This window comes from Globicephala melas, chromosome 14, assembly GCF_963455315.2.
Source record: "Globicephala melas chromosome 14, mGloMel1.2, whole genome shotgun sequence".
Taxonomy (NCBI): Eukaryota; Metazoa; Chordata; class Mammalia; order Artiodactyla; family Delphinidae; genus Globicephala; species Globicephala melas.
In genome coordinates, this window is record NC_083327.1 from 52,396,038 (window position 1) to 52,417,943 (window position 21,906).

Below are 21,906 nucleotides of genomic sequence, written 5' to 3' on the forward strand. Positions count from 1 at the left end.
AGTAATTTATGCCTTAAAAAAAAGAGACATTAAATAAAGTAATGGAGCTTATTGGAAGGAATGACAAAACCTAAGAGACATAAAGAACTGACAGGAGAGAATTCTTAGAAAAATAGAGAAATATCCCACGCCAAGAAATTAGTACAATGGCAGGCAAATCTGAGTAACAGAAAATAATCGTGAGGATAGAATAAAAGGTATGATAAATGCTCAACAGTAACAAATTATAGAAAAAATTACTTCCTTTTTATTTGAATAATTATATTGTGTACTTCAAAAGTTTCTTGCAGCTTTTATTGAAAATGACAGATGTAGGTGGAACACTTTAGCTTATGAAATAGAAATCAATTGTGACTCTTATCATTATGAGTTTTCAAAACCAGACTGTGAACATATGTATGTTAGTACAGGGTAGTACTCTGGCAAAAGTGAGCTGGAGATAAAGAGAGGTGGAATTTTTTTTTAAATCGCATAAGTAGAAAACAAAACTTCTTGAATATTTAAGAGAAGTAGAAAGGGAGGAAAATCTTTTTTCCAGAGGATATTGAATGATTCAAGCAGTTTGATGGATCCTGTTTGCTGTCAAATTGATTTTATGAACTAGCATTTAAAGCAGCTGCTCTACTCATTTGACAGTTATGGGGAATAATTACACATTTTCCTTACTAAACTGGTTTGAAATGTCACATTGCTTGAGAGTTCCTTCAGCTTGTCAGATTGTGTTAATTTTCTCCATTTTTCTAGTGAATGTTTTAAACTGTTGACCCAGCTCATAAATAGAGCAGCCCTTTTCTTCCTCTTCTGAAAAAGACAGGTGATTGGGTAACAGATATCGTTGGATATGCAGAAAGTGAAGCATCCTGGTATAGAGGTAAGTCAATGTTTTTAAGAGAAAGTCAACATAATTTTTTTCTTTTTTCAAATTCTTCCATTGATATTATGCAACATTTATTTCAGGAGAATTTAATCGATTAAATTTTTTTTAAACTTATATTTTCACTGAATATTCCCTAATCTTATTACAGAATGAATTGTGGTTGTAATTTTTTTAACTGTTCCCAGGAATGGAGGGAAAGAAAATTAGAAACTGGAAGCAGTCTGGCATCTGTGTTAAGAACACAGGTTGAGGAATTTAATCTGGGTTCATAGTTCAGCTCCACAGTTGTTAGCTGTCTGATCTAAGCCAGTTAAACAACCCAAGACTCAGCTTCTTTGTCTGTAAGGTGAATGAAAATACCTCTCTTCAAAGAGACTTTATGTGTGTGCAAGAGATTATTTTATCATTGTGGCACAGTCTAAAATTAAATTGTTAATATTAAATCAATATTATTACTTTGGGTTTCATTTTTCAAAATGAAAATCAGAACATGACCTCTAATAGTATGAACCATTTGGCATCTCAGATTGGGTTCCACTGATTTATCCAACCTTATCTACAACTTATTCCCAGAACTAACCCACCATTTCTGTGTGGCTGGTCTTACTGACCAGCCTTCCTAGCTTCTATTTTCTAGAGATTCCAACCAGATGGTCACCTAGAGGTGGCACTCTATCTTCACTTTTCCCAGTCAACACTTATCAAGCACAGGTCCCTAATTCTCTTTTAAGGTATCCATATATATGATCATAAATTAGTATATTAACCATTTGTCAGAACACGTTTACTTTTTAACAACTGCCTTCAAGTTATCTAGAAAACTGCCTAGTGGGAGAATGTCAATCATCAAGAGTCAGGAGTAATTTTTGGCAAAAGGCTGTATTGACAGCTCCAAGTGGTTGCCTGTCCACTCTGCCCATACATAAGATCATCATAGATCAACAGGATAATACTTACATGTGAAGTCTATTGCTCCTTCGAAGATTAGAAAGTAAGGAAAACTAGGAATGAGAAAACCTTGCATTAGTAAATTTACATTTGGCAAATGAAAACCTCAAATCTCTAATTCTCATAATATGATAGACCAGAGATCCTGATACCACCCCACTAGATAAAAACGTAATAAATTATTGAAAACTTTAAATACACTTTTTAAATGAAGAGAAGAGGCTAAAAAATAGTAAGGGAGATATGAGGACAGGGGTGAATTATGAGCAGGTATCTGGGGAAGTAAGATACCTTGGAGGCATATGCAGATTCTTATTTCCATTCAGAAAGAAATAAGAAAAAAAGTCTTGTAACTACAAAAAAATGGGGAGTCAAATGCAAGAATAGTCTTCATAAAGTTTAGACTCAACAAAAAATACAAGGAACCTAGGAATGAATGTAACAAAAGAAGTTCAAGGTGTTTATTGTATTAAGAATACGGTAAAACTTAATTGAAAGATATTAAAGGAGACATAAATGAATGGAATTAGTTACTCTGATCATGGATGGGAGATTCAAATTTTTAAAAATTTATCTATAGGTTCTATGCTACTTTGATCAAAATTCTAGTAGCAGTTTTTGTAGAATTTGTCTTGCTAATTCTGAAATGTCTGTGAAAGAATAAAGAGCTATGTGTAGCCAAGACACATTTGAAGAAGTACAAGCTAGAAGATGTTCCTGAGCAGATTTACAGTTTAGTATCAAATATCATTAATTAAGATTCTGTAATATCGGCCTAGGGATAGACAAATTGATCAGTGGAATGGAATAGATATTCCAGAAATTAAACCACATATGTATGGGAATGTCATATATGACAGAGTTGGCATTGCAAATTTGTTGGAAAAAAAAAAAAAGATGTACTAATAATTGACCTGGAACGGTATGGAGGAAAATGCACTTGGATTCTTTCTTCACACTATAAGCAAAATTTAATTCACTTAAATTGAAAGAATATTTTATTTAAATGTGAAAGACAAAATATTAAGACCTTTAGAAGAAAATATAGGGAGAATATATTTATGATTCCAGAGCAATAAATGCTCTCTCTTACTAAACAGAAAAGCACAAAAAGTAAGTGGAAATAGAACAGTTCACCATATTAAAATTAGAATGCCAATCAATTAAAAAATATAGAAAACAAGTGAGAAGAGAAGCTACAAAGTGGGAGAAAATGTTTGCAATATGTGTAACTGACAAAAGACTAGTATGTAGAATGTGTATAGAGCTCCCAAATGTTAACCATATAATGCAAAACAACCCAATAGAGAAGTGGGCAAAAGAAAAGAACATGTATATTACAAAAGAGGAAACAGAATGGTAAATAATCATATGAAAATATACTTAATCTTGTCATTCTAGGAAATGCATATGAAGACTGCAATGAAATACAATTTTACACACACTAGATTGGCAACACTTAAGAAACATTCTATTTAAGTAAAAAGTTCATAAAGAAAAACATATATTGATGAAGTTTGTGCAGATAATTATAAAGATTAATATTGATCACATTAGCCCATTTCATTGTATAACCTAAAAATTTACAAAGGATTTTTACATGTTGGCAAGGGTACAGAGCAAGAAGAATTTTTATATACTAAGAGAGTATGAGACAAAATAGAAACAATTTTAAAAATAATTTATAATTATATCATAAAATTGAATATTTGATACCATTCAAGCCAGCAATTCCACTCCTAGATATACACTTTAACAAAAATGTTGCGCAATTACACCTGAATATATTCACAACAATGTGCATAATAGCCCTGGTTTATGATAGCAAAAAAAGGAAACGACTCAAAAAATTTGAGGGGAAGATGGATACATAAATTATATTATGTATTTAGTCCAACAAAAATGTGTTCCTTTCCTTAACATAATTTTTAAAATTTAAATGTTTATTTTATTCAATGGAAAAGTAATATGTGTTCATTAAAGCACAACTGGAAAAACTCAGAAATCAAATCATTCTTAGTCCCATAACTCAAACAACTATTATTAACATGTCGTATTTCCTTCAGTCTTTTAAAAGCATAGGTCCCCTGCCTTTAAACATGGTTGAAATGTATTTTTCTATATAATTTATACCTTGATTTTTTTAGTGAGCCTTATAACATATTCTTTTTCATAGTACCATATATTTTTTGTTTTATCATCCACTCTTTGGAATCATAACTTTAAAGGACGTTTAATGTTTTCTAAGTAAAGAAATCAACTTATTTAATAATTCACTCAGATCTTTTGGGTTTTTGCAAATTTATGATAATCATTTTCCACAAATACATTTTTGTGAATATTTTTTTCTCTGTGTATATATATATATAGATATATATATATAAAACACATATATATAACACGTATATATACACAATTGTGCAATATCTTTAAATTCCATATTATTCTAAACTTGAGCATTTTTTTAAATTGTATTTATGCTTTACCCCTTATTGTCACCATTTGTTTTCCATTCCATTCTGCATTTCTGACCTTACATCTAGATTCATTTTCTTTTTTCCTGAATAACATCCTTTCCTATTTCCTGAAGATTCGACAATCTCACAAGTCAGTACAAGCCAGCTACAGTACTCCACTGGTTTCATTACTGTATTTTCTAAAGTCAAACCATCCTGGATTGCTCGGTTTAACCTTGATTGGTAAAGTGATAAGCGCACACACACACACACACACACACATTTAATATACTGTTGTATTTTATTTGCCTTCATTTTATTTAGAAATTTTGCATTGATAGTAATAATTTTTCATAATTTTCTCTCCTAGGACTGCCTTTGTTGGGTTTGGGTATCAAGGTTACAGCTGTACAAGGTCTTTTAGAGTCTAGAGATTTCATCCCTTTTCCTATTGTTGGTGTTGTAAGTTATTTTCCATATTACTAATTTTGATTATTTTTGATGGATAGAAGTTTTACTTTTTGAAGCCAAATATGTTCGTTTTTCCCTTTCTATCATATCTAAACTTTGAAAGTACTTCTCAAACTGCAAAACCTAATAAATACTCAGTTATATTTTCTTTTAGCTTTTCTATGGCTTAGAAATATTTGATATTTTAATTTCTGTGGAATTACTTTTGATGTATAAGGTGAAAATTATACACCTTATACACCTGTATAAGGTGATGTATAAATTGAAAATTGTCAGACTTCCTAATCAGAACCTTAAAAGAACTATTAAAAACTCTTGGATTTTTTTCCATTTTAAAAGTAAACTTCAAAAAATGTTTTGTTTAGTCTTGGTAAAACCATTTCAAAGATTTTCATAATAGATTTTTTTTTAAGTTTTGAAATTAACTGAGAACAACTGTATATATGAACAAAAAAGAAAATTTACAGATTTTTTTTACATAAACTATGTGTTTGATTGAAATTAGTGAATGTAAAATGCAGTTAATTCCAAAGTTAATTATAAGTTAATACTATATGAGATATATTTGACTTGCTAATTTTTCCTGTACAATTTGCTTCATCAGCTTATTATAGGAAAGTTCCCTGGAGAAACAGATTTCTCCTCACTCATGAGGAAGTCTTACTACCAAAAAACAAAAACTTCTGAGAGAGAGCTCATGAAAATGTTTTCCTCTGAACAATTCATATATGCTCATTTTTATTCAAAAGTTTAAATATTATCATTAGAATATTTGATCAATTGAAGTTTATAGTGCTTTAAGAATTTTTCAACTCCAAAATGATTCTTTTTAATAATTACTAATTTGGGGTTTATTTTTTCTTCTTCCACAAATATGTTGGCACTATACAGTGTATATTATATATACACTGGGCAATATACAGCATTTCAAATCAAATTTAAATGGCTTTATTCCATTTTATAGTTTGCAAAATGAAAAGTTAATACTATTCACTCATTCACAACCCTAGCAGAGCTGATTTTCTGATTGAGTCTTAAACTGAGACAAGCCTACCTACCAGCCCAGGTCCTTGAATTTGACACAAGCTGATGTAACAGTTTACGTTGACATGTTCTTATTGACTTATTGCAATTTTAATGATCAATTTGTATTGTCTATCACATTTGTTTAAGACCCAGTTTAGATTAGTGTCAAAGTCACTTTGAAGTTTTAGAAAATAGCTATTGTGGTCACTAAACAATCCTTTGCCATTTGCGGCATTGTCTGTGGTCTATCCTGTGGCCGTGGATGAGAGACGTGGGCTGTCATTAAGATATCACCCAGATTTCTGTTAACAAAATGAACGAGCCTCCTGGCTCCTGTAAGACCTTATCAATAATCTCTGTGACGTTCTACTTAACCTTTCTCTAATTTTTCAATGTCACTTGTAAACAACAAAGCCAGAAGTGTACATTGTGTTTGAAAAAGCGGGGCCGATACTTGCTTTTCCACTTTTGCTTTACGAGAATGGTGTGGTCATATCCATTTATCTAGAGGTCAAACCCTGGCTAAGGCGGCCACTGGAAACACAGCCACTAACCACAAGAGCTATCTAATCAGCAACAAGCCATCTTGGAGCCTTTTGTAAAGAAATTGCACCTTTGAACCAACCTGAGGGCCCATATAAGTAATGTCTTCCCCATCCTCCTTGTTACCCGTCTCCCAGGAAAAGAGATTGGGCTAAGAACACTGTCACTGTAAGGTCAAGTGTGTAGTTGGGCAGAACTTATATGAACACGTTCAACCTCAAAAAAGAGAACGAGGGCTTCCCTGGTGGCGCAGTGGTTGAGAGTCCGCCTGCTGATGCAGGGGACACGGGTTCGTGCCCCGGTCTGGGAAGATCCCACATGCCGCGGAGCGGCTAGGCCCGTGAGCCGTGGCCGCTGAGCCTGCGCGTCCGGAGCCTGTTCTCCGCAATGGGAGAGGCCACAACAGTAAGAGGCCCGCATACTGCAAAAAAAAAAAAAAAAAAAGAGAACGAACTTCTAGCACTTTCCTCATACAGAGTTACAGAGAAAAACCACAGGGATCATTCTGACTTCTCCTTCTCTTCCCCTCTCTCTTTAGGAACGAGGTAAAGCCCCTCTTAGTCCTTTTTCGGTCCTTAGTCCTTAGTCCTTAGTCCTTTCCGTCTGCAGATGAGAAGTGATGATGATAAGGGAAGAAGAAAGACTACAGGAAAGTTCCGGAGCAGCTGTGTGCGGAAATGTTGGGTAAGGATCCCTCCCTGGCTAGGTGCAGAGGGCTCTGTATACTGTGGGCCTCCCTATATTACACACGGTAAGCATTTCTATTCATATGATTCTATTCATAATGACCTTCAGGAAAGAGTTAAAGTCATGGTTCTCACCAGGGGGCAACTTGGCCCTCCAGGGGACATTTGGCAACGTCTGGAGACATTTTTGATGTCAAAACTGAGGAGCTGCTACTGGCATGTAGTGAACAAAGGCCAGGGATGCTCCTATCCATCCTATAGCACAAGAAAACATTAGCAAGTGAAAAATAGCAACAGTGCTGAGGTTAAGAAACTCTGTATCAAGACCTTAGAAAATTACTACTTTTTTTTTTTAATCTTTGTTATAAGTAAGCAGGACTCGTTTAGGCAAGACTGCTGAGTACACCTTCCCTTTGGACACTTAAGATTTCCACTGCATCCCCACCTCTGTAGAAAGATCAATTCTGGAGGAGCGAACCAGGTTTTCATTGACTTAACCAAACACCCTCCCGTTGTTTTCCATGTGGAGTATCTACAGGAACAAAGAATAAGAGGTTGAAGATGGTTGTTTTCCTAAGCTTTAAAGATGTGAAGGAAATTCATCATCCTAAGTGGCAAGGAAAAAGAAGGACATAGCACAGTCTTCCTGGCCTAAACCATTAGGTGGGGAATAACACCGCAAACCTGGTTAATTCCTTCATCCTGCAAGACTCAGGTGAGGCAAGCTATCTCCTCCCCCGTCTGAGTTAGGAGACCCCCCTCATTTCTCACATGCATACTCGACTTAACTCTGGTACAGACTTATTATATTGCACTGCTTTATAAAGCATCTCTTTACCCCTCCTTCTCACGAGACCATAAACTCCCCGGGTAAAAAGGATCATGGCTCTGCCTGTATCCTCAGCATCTAGCACAGTCCTTGACACATAGAAGATATTCAGTAGCTGTTTCTGAATCAATATCGATATTTCATTATTATGAACAATGATACAAGAGTTTAAGAGGGCAGACCTTAAAATTTCATAAATCTGAAAAATAAGTCAGAGTTTAGAAGAAGTTTAGATGACTCAAGCTAGAACATCATTAACTATTTTTAGCTCCTTTTAACAGCTAAGAGTCAGCTGTAACCTGGTGTTTAATTTCCAGCGTAGAGAGGACCAGAACGACGGAATAGACTCTAAAAAGTGATTTAATCACCAATTCTGATTCATCACTTTGTGCATCCATGGTCACTATCACCAAAAACCATTCCTCTATAGATCACCTATGCCTAGTGATCTATAGAGGAATTTTTTTTATATAACTTTATTTATTTTTGGCTGCATTGGGTCTTTGTTGCTGCGCTCGGGCTTTCTCTAGCTGTGGAGAGCAGGGGCTACTCTTCATTGCGGTGCATGGGCTCTAGGGCACGTGGGCTTCAGTAGTTGCAGCACGCGGGCTCAGTAGCTGTGGCTCATGGGGTCTAGAGCGCAGGCTCAGTAGTTGTGGCTCACACGCTTAGTTGCTATGCGGCATGTGGGATCTTCCTGGACTAGGGTTTGAACCCATGTCCCCTGCATTGGCAGGCGGATTCTTAACCACTGTGCCACCAGGGAAGCCCTATAGAGGAATTTTAATGGCACTGATTACAAATCAAGGACATCTTCAGCATAACAAAAAACACTAATGTGTTTATACATGTGCCAGGCAATCATGAGTATTCCTTCTTTCAAGCAAAAATGTAAGGTTCTATTAATGTTTATTAGACTATATTCTGAGAGTAACTATAGAACCTACTAGTTAGTTAATTGTGTATTCAATAAATCTTTTTTTAGCTATGAATTTGTATAAGGCTCTTTGGCAGGAAATATGAGAGGCTCAATATAAGACCCACACTGGACCCTGACAGACTTTACCATCTAAGAGAGAAAAAAGACTGAGTAATACAGCAAATCATTCAAGACCAAATGTAAGTAAATACTACATTGTCTTTTGCAGATGAGGATGGTATAGATGGGAAGAAAAGGGGAAGATCTGTGACAGCTAAGGACCTGAGGAGGTGAGACAGGAGGTGATATTTCTTAGTCCCTGCCAGGCTTTCTAGTCACATTGCCAGGCCAGGCCAAGAAGAGAACTGTGAGTTTCTAGTCTTTTCTCTGAAAATATGACTGCTTCATCAACTTACAGATACAACCCATGGGTTTCAGATTAGAAAATATATCCACAGTTGATGCTTTCTATTTGCAGATTCCATATCTGTGAATTTGCCTCCCCACAAAAATTTATTTGTGACACCAGAATCAATAAAGTGCTTTCATGGTCCCTCCCGGACACGGGTAGAGGCCTGAAAAACTTGGGTAAACATGTGCACGCCTCCCAGCAAAGGTCTAAAAAGGCTAAGCTCCACCTTCTTGTTTCAGCACTCAGATTAGAAACAAGTGCCCTTCTCACAGACTATAAACAGGCTATTTTTGTGTGTTATGGAGGGTGATTTGCTATTTAAAACGATCCCCAAGCCTAGTGCTGAAGTGCTGTCAGGTATCCTAAGTGCCAGATGGCAGTCTGTGCCTTAGGGAGAAATGCATCCATTGAATAAGCTTAAGAAGTTTCATTCAGGTTTCCTAAGTTAAATAAGCTCAATAGGGCTGTTGACCGGGGAGCTCAATGTTAATGAGTTAACAGCATGTATTAAGTGATGTATCGTTAAACAGAAACACACATAAAACGGTTATATACTGATCAGTTGACAAAAATTTGGGGTCCAGAATGTCAGAGGAACCTAGCATTTCTGTATTTCTACCAGGAGCAATGATTCCTTACTGTAAATCCACCCTCCTTCCTCTCCCCAGGGCATTGGCCCACTGTGCTGCAGCCCACGGATCTCGCCATTGGCCTAGCAACATCATTCACAATAAACTGTCCCATGAAAACAAAAACAAAACACACACACACACAAAAGTTCATCTCCAGCATTCTGACACCAAGTGTCAACTGTGGAACTTTCTTCACCTAGGATATTAATTCATAATTTTTCTTTTTGTTGATGATTGATACCCTTCCCTTGATTTAAACGTACCCATTATTTTTATCCCACATGCCCAGTAGTCATAGATTCCAGAGCCACTGGATCACTTGAGTACGTAAGTGCCACTGTTTAATGAAATATGTATATTCAGGTCTGTAAACTTAAACACGTGACTTGGAGTGCTACTTGCAGACGATTCTGACGGTTAAGTATTTACATGGACCATGGTGATATCCAAAAGAAAAATGCTTTTAAATTTGTGGATTATTTCATTGAACTATATAAAATGGGTATCAATAAATGTATTCACTAAAAAAAACCCAAATACACAAAACAGTGAAGGTACAGCCGACCTCAAGCCTTCGTAGGGCGGAGCACGCGCCCACAGCCCGGAGCGGGCGCCGTCCGCCCGATGCGCGGAGCGGCCGGCAGGTGGCGCCCAGCGGTAGGCTCCCTCCCCGCGAGGCCTGGGCCAGGTGGACTGGAAGGGGCGGAGGTAACCAGAAGCGGGCAGCTGAGGCCGCTCCGCGGTCCCCGCCTTTTCAGCGCTGCGCTCGCTACAAGCGTGCAGGAAGAGGACGCGAGCGGCTGTGCCAGCTGCGTTCCGAGCTCGGGCACCGCTGCTGCTTCTCCTCCAAGCGCCGGGCGCCCCCGCCGCGCTCAGTCCGAAGTCGGCCACCATGGAGGCGCAGGCACGAGGTGAGTGGTCGCCGACCGCCCTGAGGGTCAGGCCCTGGGGAACGTAAAGGCCCTTTCCCTGCATCACCTAACTTTGCTCCCGGACCGAGCTGATGGGTGACCGCACCACATGCCCGCAACTCCGCTCCTACCCGCGCTTGCGGGGCAATTCCTGCTCCCCAAACTCAGGACTTGCTGTGGGGCTGGGGACCAGTGAAGGACGCATTAAGTGCAGAGGACCCTCCGCAGGGAATGCGCCAGCGGAATGCCTTACTCCTTTCCCAGCCCGTCGCCCACACGCTTCCCGAGCCTCGTGGGCGCCCAAAGAACCTGTTGGGCAGGGACCGGAGTCCGTGTTTCGTTCCCTTCTCCCCGCGGGGAGTAGCGGGGAGCGCTACGCCTCCTGCCCTGAGCGGAGGGCTAGCGTTCCGCAGCTCCCAAGTCCCGGGCTGAGAGCGGCGCGCGCCGCGGCGCTGGTTCCGCGGGGACCCGGCTCTCCCGGCTACGCGAGGGGTTTGCAGGGCCGGGACCTGCCTTCCGAGGCCGGGAGAGCGTTACCGCCCGCTGATCTTCAGCAGCTCGACACGGGTGTCCCTGTTTCCCACGGTCGGGAGCGACTTCTGCCTCCCCAGGCGCGCAGGGCCGCCGGCCACGGTCTGGCCGCCACGCTCCCAGCTCCTGCGGTCGCCCGCTCGAGGAGCCCGAGACCGCTTCACCAAGGGCAGCCTGGTGTCTTGGGGTCACACGCGGACGAGGGTTAGGGAATCCTGAAGGAATCGTACAAGAGTGGAAGTAAATGGTCGGTGGAAAGAAACAGAGGTGGGCGGAGGTGGAACAGGAGACTGGTAGGAAGGACACTGACTCTGGGGTCTATCTTGGGAGCAACGCCAAGAAGGGATCGGGGGCAGAGTTCAGCCTTTAAAACAATCACCACCACCTTTCTAACACACTGCGGGAAATTCTGTGAAGGCTTTTTAAAATAAATAAAAAACCCGTTTAAAAAAAAAAAAGAAGAAGAGGTTCATGACCCTATGTGCTCGCCCTTTAGAGGCCAAGCGTCTTGCATGTGAGCGACTTGGCAGCTACTGGGGCCTGGAGCCACCCAGCAGGTTCGCTGCCAGGATTACGATGGTCTGAACAGTACAAACCATCCTCGTTCTTACCATCAGCCAAGATCCTGTGCATAAAGCTGCCAGTTCCAGTATTTTTTCCCGCACTCTCTAAATAGGAAAGGAGAATTCAACCAACGGTTGTTGGTCAAATTCAAACGCAGAGGTCAGGTTGGAGGCCTTCACTCCTAAGCTGAAGCAGGTGGAAACAAGGCTGGAGCTTTCCAACCTGCTTTGCAGATTAGAATTATTTGCAGTCTTAAATACAGGCCCTGGCAGATTCCAGACCAATCAAATTGGAATCTCTGGGGCCTGGGCATGGGTATATTTGAAATCTTCCCAGGTGAATCTGTTACTCGTGAGGTTACTCACGCAGTGAGTGAGTAACAGAATCTGTTACTCTGGCACAGCAGATAGGAAACATTCATCAGGTTACTGAAACTACAGATTGGACCCACTAGTGTTATTCGTTTGCTTTATGTGAGAAATATACTTAACAAATATTCCAGTGCTTTCCTTGGCCAAGCACTGTGCTGGGAGGAACAAACCCGGCCTTGATCTCTGCTTCATGAAATTTACAGTAGAGGAAGAGATGGACATTAATTTGATAGTTATTTGATAAGTAAAATGTAAAATTGCAAGCATCTTAATGATAAGAAGAGGGCCACAGTGTAGCAAGAGCCTGAAAAATCTCCCGGCCTAGTAGGTGATAATCAAACCAGCAGAGTTTGTTCACTGTGTCCCTGTTTCTGCTCTTTGTGCTTTACATGTGTTGACTCATTTCTTCTTCACAGCAGTCTCGTGAGCTAGGTAGTGTTGTCCTTCCCGTTCTCCAGAAAGGAAACAGGTCAAAGATGTAAATTTCTTGTAACATCAAGTTCGAGATCTTCTTGCCCCTTCACACGTTACTCTGGCTAAATGAATTGCCTCTTAGATTCTAAGAGAGTCCTGTGATTTCCTAAAGGCAAGTTTCTATCCTCAACACCGTTTATTTTAGAATTATCTAGAGTGGGGATGGCTTCTCTTTCTGCCTCTTGATCTAGAGAAAAGCAAAACTGAGTGAGGTTAAGTGGTCAGCTGCTGATAAGATATCCCCATGTACTTTGCAGGGGACCACCCCCCCACACAAATGCTATGGACATGATTTGCACACATCGCTCCATAAATGCAGCAGCAGGTCCTAGAAACGTTTCCCTAAGTGAAATGCTGCAGATATGTTCTTTGACTTTGGTAGAAGGTAAAACACAGAAGTGGGGTTAGGAGCAGAGCCATTCCACGAAGAGGGCCTGGAGAACAGTATGCAGTGAGAGGCCCACAGGAGGCCAACGTTGCCAGTTGTTTTCCTGGTAGTAGAGAATTTGCTTCTCTACTAGGAATGTAGCATTTTCCTGAAACATATGGCAGTCCTTTAAAGTAAAAAGTTCCTGATCTTTTTGAACTACCTTTCAATATTTCATTACTCTAGGAAATAACTTTCTGTCTTTCCCATTGTCTTTAATGTTAAAAGGCAAAATTTCACTTCACACTTGTATGTATTCAGATTAATAATTGTATTAGTGTCCTATAATTGCTGTAACAAATTACTGCAAACTTAGTGGCTTAAAACAACAGAAATGTTTTCTCTCACAGTTAGGAGGCTAGAAGTCCAAAGTCACTATCACTGGACCAAAATTAAGATGTCAGCAAGGCTTCGATCCCTCTGGATGCTCTAAGGGATAATTTTTCCTCACCTCTTCCAGCTACTGGTGGCTGTTGGTATTCTTTGGCTGCATCTTTCCAGTCTCTGCCTTTGTGGTCATATTGCCTTCTCTTCTGTCTGTCAGATCTCCCTCTGTCTCTCTTTTAAGAATGCTTGTGATTTCATTTAGAGCTCCCCTGGGTAATCCAAGATAATCTCCCCATCCCAAGATCCTTAACTTCATCACATCTGCAGAGACCCTTTGCCCATATAAGGTAACATTCAGAGGTTCCAGGGATTGGGACCTGATATCTTTGGGTGCCATTATTCAGCCAAATTCCAGTAACTATTTTTTATATTCAGACATTCTGCTCAGGAGGATTCTCATAAGTCCATGAATGACATAAAGTAATAAACATCAGATTAATCCTGTTTGCAGATTCCATTAAAATGAAAAGGTCATATTTACCTTACTTTCTACTTTGCTCAAAGGACATTTATTTGCACTCATCTTGTTCCAGGAAGAACTCAGGGCAGTTTATACAGATATATGAAACAAGGTAATGTAAATTAGAAACAGATGAAAGAAAACAAGCCAGGGTAAGAACAGAAAATGAAGCAAGGAATGAGCTCTAGAAAAATGAATACAGTTATAACCTTTTTATTAATATTCCATGAAAACAAATTCTTGTTTTGTAAACAAGGCATTTTTTTTTTTTTTTTTTTACAAAGCAGTAAAATAATCCCTTCTCTCATAAATAGCAACAGGTCAAGTCTCTTATATTGTAGGGATCAGATACCCAAGGAAAAAAATCTGTTTTCCACATTTCAGGCCATATAATCATAAACCTCAAACTGTGGAAGCTAGGTATTACACATTTTGATTAACAACTTTTGAAAATATTATGAAGAGCATTCTTAGTGTCTTCAGAGCTACCTTCTATTGTTTTATTTTCCCTCTAAATAAAAGTTTTAAAGTAATTAATGATGTTTATATAAGATAAAGTCAATCATTTGCAACAAATCATGTACTATTGTTGCAATTAAAATTCTTATGAAATGGAGTCATAACAAATCATAGATATTATAGTATATTGGAACCTATTTTGAATTGCATTCCCTAATATACACCTTGTTTTCTTGATACTCTTGCTAGGCAGAATCTGAGAAGTTGCTTCAAAAAACTTATAAGCAAAAGAGTCCATTTTTCTGGCCAGTCATAAGATTTGGTACTTAGGGAGCTAAGTAAATAATAAATAAGTATTGATACTTTGACAAATAATGATTTGTCAAATAAATATTTCAACAAATATTTATTGATTACTATAGTAATAGCAAATATTCAATAAGCACTTACTATTGAGAGGTAGCAGGGGATAGTGGTTAAGATTCCAGAATCAAGTCAAACTGCTTGTATTTTGATCCTACCGTGGTCACTTATCATTAACATGACCCTGAAAAATGTATTTGATCTCTCTGGGCCTTGGTTTCCCCATACATAAAGTGTGGAAAACAATAACAGCTATCTCATAGGATTGTAATGAGGATTTAACGAGTTAATATATGCAAAGTGCTTAAAAGGGTACCTGACACTTTGTAAGTACTCTGTAAACATTTGCTGATGTTTTTAGTAGCAAAGAACTTTACATGCATTATCTTACTGAATCTTTTAATGACACCATGGGATAGATACTATTACTTTTAACTCATTTTATAGACAGGGAAAACTGAAGGTCAGAAAAATTCAGTGAGGCAGGCAGAATTCAATTGCAAGTCCATCTGAGTCCAGAGTGTGAGCTCCACCACTATACTACACCATTTCTCAGTATGTGATGGGCAGTATATGCCAACGGGAAGCAAAGATGTGTTTGATTGGCATGGGTCATCTTTCCAGGGAGGGCGACCAAGAAGAGTCATTCCTATGGGTAATGGCACATAGAACTAACTAGATGATATATTTCCATCTCATTGGGACTTTTTGAGTATTAAAGTACTAATTAGAACTAATTCACAATTAGGGTGATAAAAACAATAATACTGTATTTTTTTAAAGTGCCGGATGCCATGCTATTATGCACTTAAAACAATCATGTTATTACTAAATACAACAAAGTCAAGAGGAAGGTAATGCTATTTTCGTTTTACAGATGAAGAAACTAAATGACGGAGTAGTTGCACACCTTCCTTTAATTCATAGATCTTGGTTGTGTTGGAGCCCAGATTTGGAATCAGAGAGTTTGACTGCACACTTTGGGATTTTATTAATATTCTATACCATCTCCTTAAGTTGGTGTGTATAAGTGGTCAGTGTGCAAAGTTAAAAATAATAGATTTTTCTTGACATTCTGTATGGTCAAGGGGGTTTTAAAAGGGCAGAATTTAACCATACTGTACATTGCATGTATGGGCAGCGTCTAGGTCTGGGCATATGACCCAGATTAGCTGAGGTCTGCAAGAATAAGCCCCGTATTATGGCAAGTTGGGGTAGGGGTGCTTATGTAGCAACAGCTGGCTGTTTTACTTCTGTTTTCAAGTTGGGAAATTCTGTGAAATCACAGGCCATGTGATGCTTAGAACCAGTGCGGAATTTTATCAGCAGCTGCAAGGAAAAGCCATTTCAAAGGTGGAATGGTTCAAATATGTTATTCCACTTCGTGTTCACCTATATCTCGTAATCTCAGGACTTTAAAATAAAGAAAAGGCATAGGATCTACCTGCTTGTCTCCACAAAGTAGGGTCTGTACACTCTAGATGCCCGCTAAAAAGACTCATCTCAAGGAATACCCAAAAAAGAAAGATTTTTATAGTCTCATGAGTATTATAATTACTTGTTTACCCTGGTATGTTTTAATTTAACCATCTCCCAGCATGTTAGCACAATACCTACTTTAAGAAGGTACCTAGTGGAAAAAATTGAATCGTCAGAGGGTTTGTCCTTAAGCTACTGTAGCAATCTCTGTGTTAAACCTCTGTGGTCTAAAATGGCAATTGAAACAAACTTATGGTTACCAAGGGGGAAAGAGGGGAAAAGGATAAACTGGGAGATTGGGATTGACATATACACACTGCTATATATAAGATAGATAACTAATAAGGACCTATTGTATAGCACAGGAAACTCTTCTTAATACTCTGTAATGACCTATATAGGAAATGAATCTAAAAAAGAGTGGATATATGTATATGTATAACTGATTCACTTTGCTGTACAGCAGAAACTGACACAACATTGTAAATCAACTATACTCCAATAAAAATTAATTTTTTAAAATGGCAATTGAAGAAAAGAGGGTGGCAGTCCCAGTCATCAACCTGGCTTGCTCTCCATGTATGTGGACGTTCATCATGACTGCAATTTTGGAAGGTCCCCAGCAACACTTTGAAGCCACCTTTTAAACTTATGGAGTTAGGATGCAGTTAAGAACACGTAAAGGATGACCCCAATCTGTGGATTTTCCAGCCTGTCATTCTACCTTTCATTGAATATTTTAGAAATGAAGTGTAATTTATTTAAAATCTATACATTAAATTAAGAATCACTATTAATGTACAAGGGAAGGCAGTAGGACATTTTAATGAATTTGAGTTGGCTAAATGAAAGCTTTGGGTCCTCAAGGAAAGATGAATTTTAAATAGTTTCTCACAGTGTGAGTCGTTTATAAGTGTTACATTTTGATGCAGAGGGTGTGAAATTCCCAGAATAAAACCACAAATCTCCAAGAGTACCCCTTCTTCACCACCATATTGCTTCTTTCTCAAAAGACAAAAATTTGACACTTGACTATTTGTGCTATAGCCAAATGATGTACCACACACTGAAAATGTGTGTATATGTTACACCTCATCTCCAGACTTATCCATGGTTATTTGCACCTTACGCAAATTACATTTTCCCTGCTGTGTATCTAAAACATAGAATCCTCCAAGCCCTTGGAAATTGCAAAATGCAATTTTCTTATAATTAGACACCTCTTTTGTCAATCAATAACAAGAGCACCTTGTCAAGTATCCTGGAAACAGAACTGATTCATTCAAAAGAAAAAGATAACTAGGGATTGGGGACGGTGAGAAGGGATCTCTTCAGATTTCTCAGTTTCAGAGTCTCTGGCTGTTGGATATTTGTTTGTTTGTTTTTCACCGATGTTCCCCCCTGCACATGAATGAGCTGAGAGTAGCAATAATGAGAGCAGAAAAGAAAATTGTTTATAGGTATTTCCAACATTCGGGATTTCAAAATGGATTCATTTCTACATGAAGACATCATGGAAAGATGGTTCCCTTACTTAAGAGTTAGGACAAGAGTTAGGCCAGGAGGAAATTGAAGTCTTTGGCCTCGTTATTCCTCTTTTGATACCCCAGGTCTCCATCTGGAAATTTCGAGATATTCATTCTTCCTGCAAAGTTTATTTCAGGTGATTGGAAGGTTCTTATAAGCACTCACCTATTTCTATTTTCCTCATTCCATGAAGGACATTACTGACAAGGAAAATATCTATTGTAGGCCTACTGTGTGCCAGGCATGGTTGCAGTCATTATGAGATGTTCCATCAGGTTCCCATAGTCCACTCTCAATGACACTGTCCCTGAAAGAAGGAGGATTAGGACTTTGCGTTTTTTTCCCTGTGACAGAGAATGTATACAGATGAGATAAGATGCATAGATACAATGTATAGAGACAAGAACACACATGCAAAAATTTTTTGAAATATGATCTTGCTATTTTGATAAAATCTGCATGTGAAGACGTAAGGGGAGTGTATCCACCAGCCAGAAGGCAGGTGGTCACTTCATGGCAGTGCTCAACGCATATGCTTTACAGATTCTCTTGCATGCAGGAGAAGGCCTGAGACCCAGGCCCCTCCTTTCGAGCAAGGGTTTTGGCCTCCACAAGGGAGAAAGGCCCTTGTACTTACAAATAAAAAATCCAATACATTTGAAAAGCAAATCTCGTATTGGAAGAAAAAGGGAGGTCGGTTGAGTAACAGTAAAAAAACAGCGGTAAAACACACATCTGAAAAGAGATTCAGGTATACATTTGAAAAGAATTGGAATCACAATATTGCCCACACCACATTGACTTAAGTTCTTTGATTAGGTATGTTATGGGGTTGCTGACTTCCCTCATTAAGAGAACTGGACAAATAATTGTGGTATTAGCACTAACATTTTATAATCTACTATCCCAAATCTTACAATTAGATACAAATATAACTTTTTATGACTTTTGCTACTGTAGAGAAAAAACCCACTTATATTTAGTGTCATCCCACATGTTGTGTACTTACAGTTAAATATGCTTGTTTGCAATGACCCAGGAATTCACAACATGTAAGTACAAAGACTACCTCCTGTGGAGATCTGACCTCAGGAAAAAAAGAACTGATGCCAGTGTTTTGCTTGGCCCTCTCTTCCCCGTGACGCCCTGTGCCTGCCTCTGCAGAGTTGCCTTCCTCAGATTTTTGTCCTTTCTTCTTATTACTTCCTCAAGGCTGAGGGAAAATAGATATTTTGGATTAATGTAATGGGACCTGTTATATATGGTGGAGTTATAATGGTCCCATGTAATTGCTTTGAATTTGGGTTCTCTTTGAGGAGAGAGAAAATTAGCTCTTTCTCTTAAAAAAAAAAAATGCAGTGGTCAGTCCTCCGACCGTCCCCATCTTAGCTGACGTACCAGCATCTCTTGGCACAGTTGCTCATTCCCTCCTCCCTGGAACACTTTGTTCTCTTGGTTTCCAGGATGCCAAGCACTTTCCCCCCCACTTCTTCGGAAGCCCCCCCTCAGTTTCCTTTGCCTTCTATCTGCACTCGCTCTCTTGGTGAGCTCCTCGTGACTTGTGCTTTTAAATTCCATCCATACGCCAACAAACCAGCAACTCCCAAATTTATTTTCCCATCCTGGACCTGGCCCTCACCTTCAGCTACTCACTTACTACGTCTGCATGAATGTCTCAAATCTTGAACTTAACATGTCTAACATTGAATTTCTGATCTTCTTCCTCTGAAATAACCCTAGTCTCCCAGTATCTCCCAAAGTTATTGCCATCTCAGCTAATGGCAACTCCATTTCAAACATGGAAGCCCAAAACCTATGCCAGGAAAGGTTTTTGTTTTGGGCTTCCCCCCGCGTCATATCCATATCCCGTTTCCAGTCTGTCATGGCAGCTCTACTTTCACAATATATTGAGAGTGGAACAGCTTCCCACCCTCTCTGCTGACCGTGCCTTAGTCCAGGCCACCATTATTTCTCACCTGAGTTCCTGCAGGAGTTTCCTAGCTGGTGTCCCTGCTTGGGCCCTGGCCTGTCTTCAGTCTGTTCCCAGCATAGTAACGAGAGTGATCGTCTCAAAACAGGTAGTGTCATGCCATGCCTCGCTTCAGAACTCTGCAGGAACTCCTCCTTTCTCAAAGAATAAAGAGGAGGGTCCTTTCTGTGGCCACAAGGGTGCTACGTGATTCCCCTTCCTCCTCGTTTCCCCGACCTTATCTCCTAATGCTTTCCTTTGGAGTTCCCTTTGCTGCCTCTTCAGAACCTTTCAGCTGAGCCTTCTGAGCCTTCTGCCTCAGAAACTCTCCCTCAGCTACCTTCCCTAACTCTCCCACAGTACCTTCAGTGTTACCCTTAGTCCTGGCAACTGGGCCCCTGTTGTCAGGAGACAGTTCTCTGTCGGTCTCTCAAGTTTCTGCGCAACTGGTCTTGTGAGCGAAGGCATTCACAGCTAATTTTCCCTTGACGCTCTTTTCAAGGAGGTTTTGCATAGCAGGCAGCCTTGGAAGACAGAGACTGTCTCCCTTAGGGGCAGGTAGATTTACCGTCCGAGATAATAAAGATCAGGACTCCCTCTGGACCCCATGTCGTGCAGATTTGCTAGCAGCCCCTGTATAAAATCGGAGCATCCTAATCTCGGTGCTACTCACAGAAACACATCCCACTGTGTAATCAGGCACCACTGGCCCTCAGCACGTCACCCTTGTGGAATTAGGGCTTAGGGAACTGGTGCAATGATGTTGCCATGGCTACTGCTATTGTTGTGAGTAATACATTTTCTTTTTTCTGTGACCCAGGAGTCTTGTATCTCCTGCCAACATCTATGAAACTGGCAGGCTAATTTGTTTGCTTGCAGGTGGGGCAAAATCCAACACTTCACAATTCTTGACACCTTTCCTGAGCCGTTAACTTTAGAGGACCCCATTTTAGCCTTCTGTGTGAGCCTTGTCTGGAATGAGTAGTCTATAGACCCACCTAGAACCTATGCCTCTTCTTCTAGACCGAGCTCTGGGTACCCGGGACTCCAGAATTCTCTGCCCAAACAGCCCTCAGTGTGTTACCAGGCTTGCCTGTGCCTTCCAAGAGTAGACCATGCTGCCAGCGTGAACATTCTTCATCCTGAGAGATGACGGGCAGGCTGCTCTTGGAGTTGGCAGTGGGAGTCGCTTGGACATACAGGCTAGGGTACTGGTTGTCAGTGTGATCCCTTGACCAGCATCATGGGCTTCACCTGGGAACTTGTTAGAAGTGCAAATTCTTAAGCCCCGCTCTCGACCTACTGAATCAGAGACTTTGGAGGCGAGCCATCTGTGTTTTAAAATGCCCTCCGAATGATTCTGATGCACATTCTGTTTGAGAGTTCCAATATAAACTCACTGGACTAGGTTTCCCCATGCACGTGCACAGGAGCCCCTGTTTGTGCTTGTGATGGACAGACCTCTAGGTGACCCCAGGTGTTGAATGATTTCCAGTTTTCATACCCCTGTATGGTCCTTCCACTGAGATTTCAGACGGGACCTGTGACTCGCTTCTAGCAGCATGTGACAGACATGATGGGATGTTATCCTTTGATTATGTTACTTTAATAATACTCTGTCTTAGCAGACTGGAGTTGAGACTCTCCTGGTGGGTTGATGAAGGAAGCAGCTGTGTTAGACAAGCTCACGTGACCAGGAACTTTGGGCAGCTTCTAGAAACTGAGGGTGTTTTCTAGGACCTGAGGAAGGCAGCAAAAACCTAAGGCCTTCTGCTCTGTAGATGCCAGGAAATTATTCTGCCAACAACCTGAGTGAGACTTGAAGTGGATTCTCCCCAGTCAAACTTCTAGATGAGAGCGCTGGGCTTCGCTGGTGGCACAGTGGTTAAGAATCCGCCTGCCAGTGCAGGGGACACGGTTCGAGCCCTGGTCCGGGAAGATCCCACATGCCGTGGAACAACTAGGCCCGTGCGCCACAACTACTGAGCCTGTGCTCTAGAGCCCACGAGGCACAACGACTGAGCCCGCGCGCCACAACTACTGAAGCCCGCGCACCTAGAGCCTGTGCTCCGCAACAAGAGAGGCCACCGCAATGAGAAGCCCGCGCACCACAACGAAGAGTAGCCCCCGCTCGCTGCAACTAGAGAAAGCCCGCGTGCAGCAACCAAAAATAAATAAATAAATT

The 21,906-nt window shown here is 40.1% G+C and overlaps 1 protein-coding gene across 2 annotated transcripts in view; it reads left to right on the forward strand.

Annotated features, from left to right (window-relative positions):
* Window positions 1-10,482: 10,482 nt before the first annotated feature.
* Window positions 10,483-21,906, forward strand: part of TPD52L1 (TPD52 like 1) — a 99,777-nt gene continuing 88,353 nt past the window's right edge. Inside the window, exon 1 of one of the 2 annotated variants that reach the window (XM_030853543.2) lies at window positions 10,483-10,710. In XM_030853543.2, the coding sequence (XP_030709403.1) occupies window positions 10,692-10,710 (19 nt within the window). In that variant the 5' untranslated portion in view covers window positions 10,483-10,691. The remainder of the gene's footprint in view (window positions 10,711-21,906) is intronic. The other variant, XM_060283585.1, reaches the window with a different exon arrangement.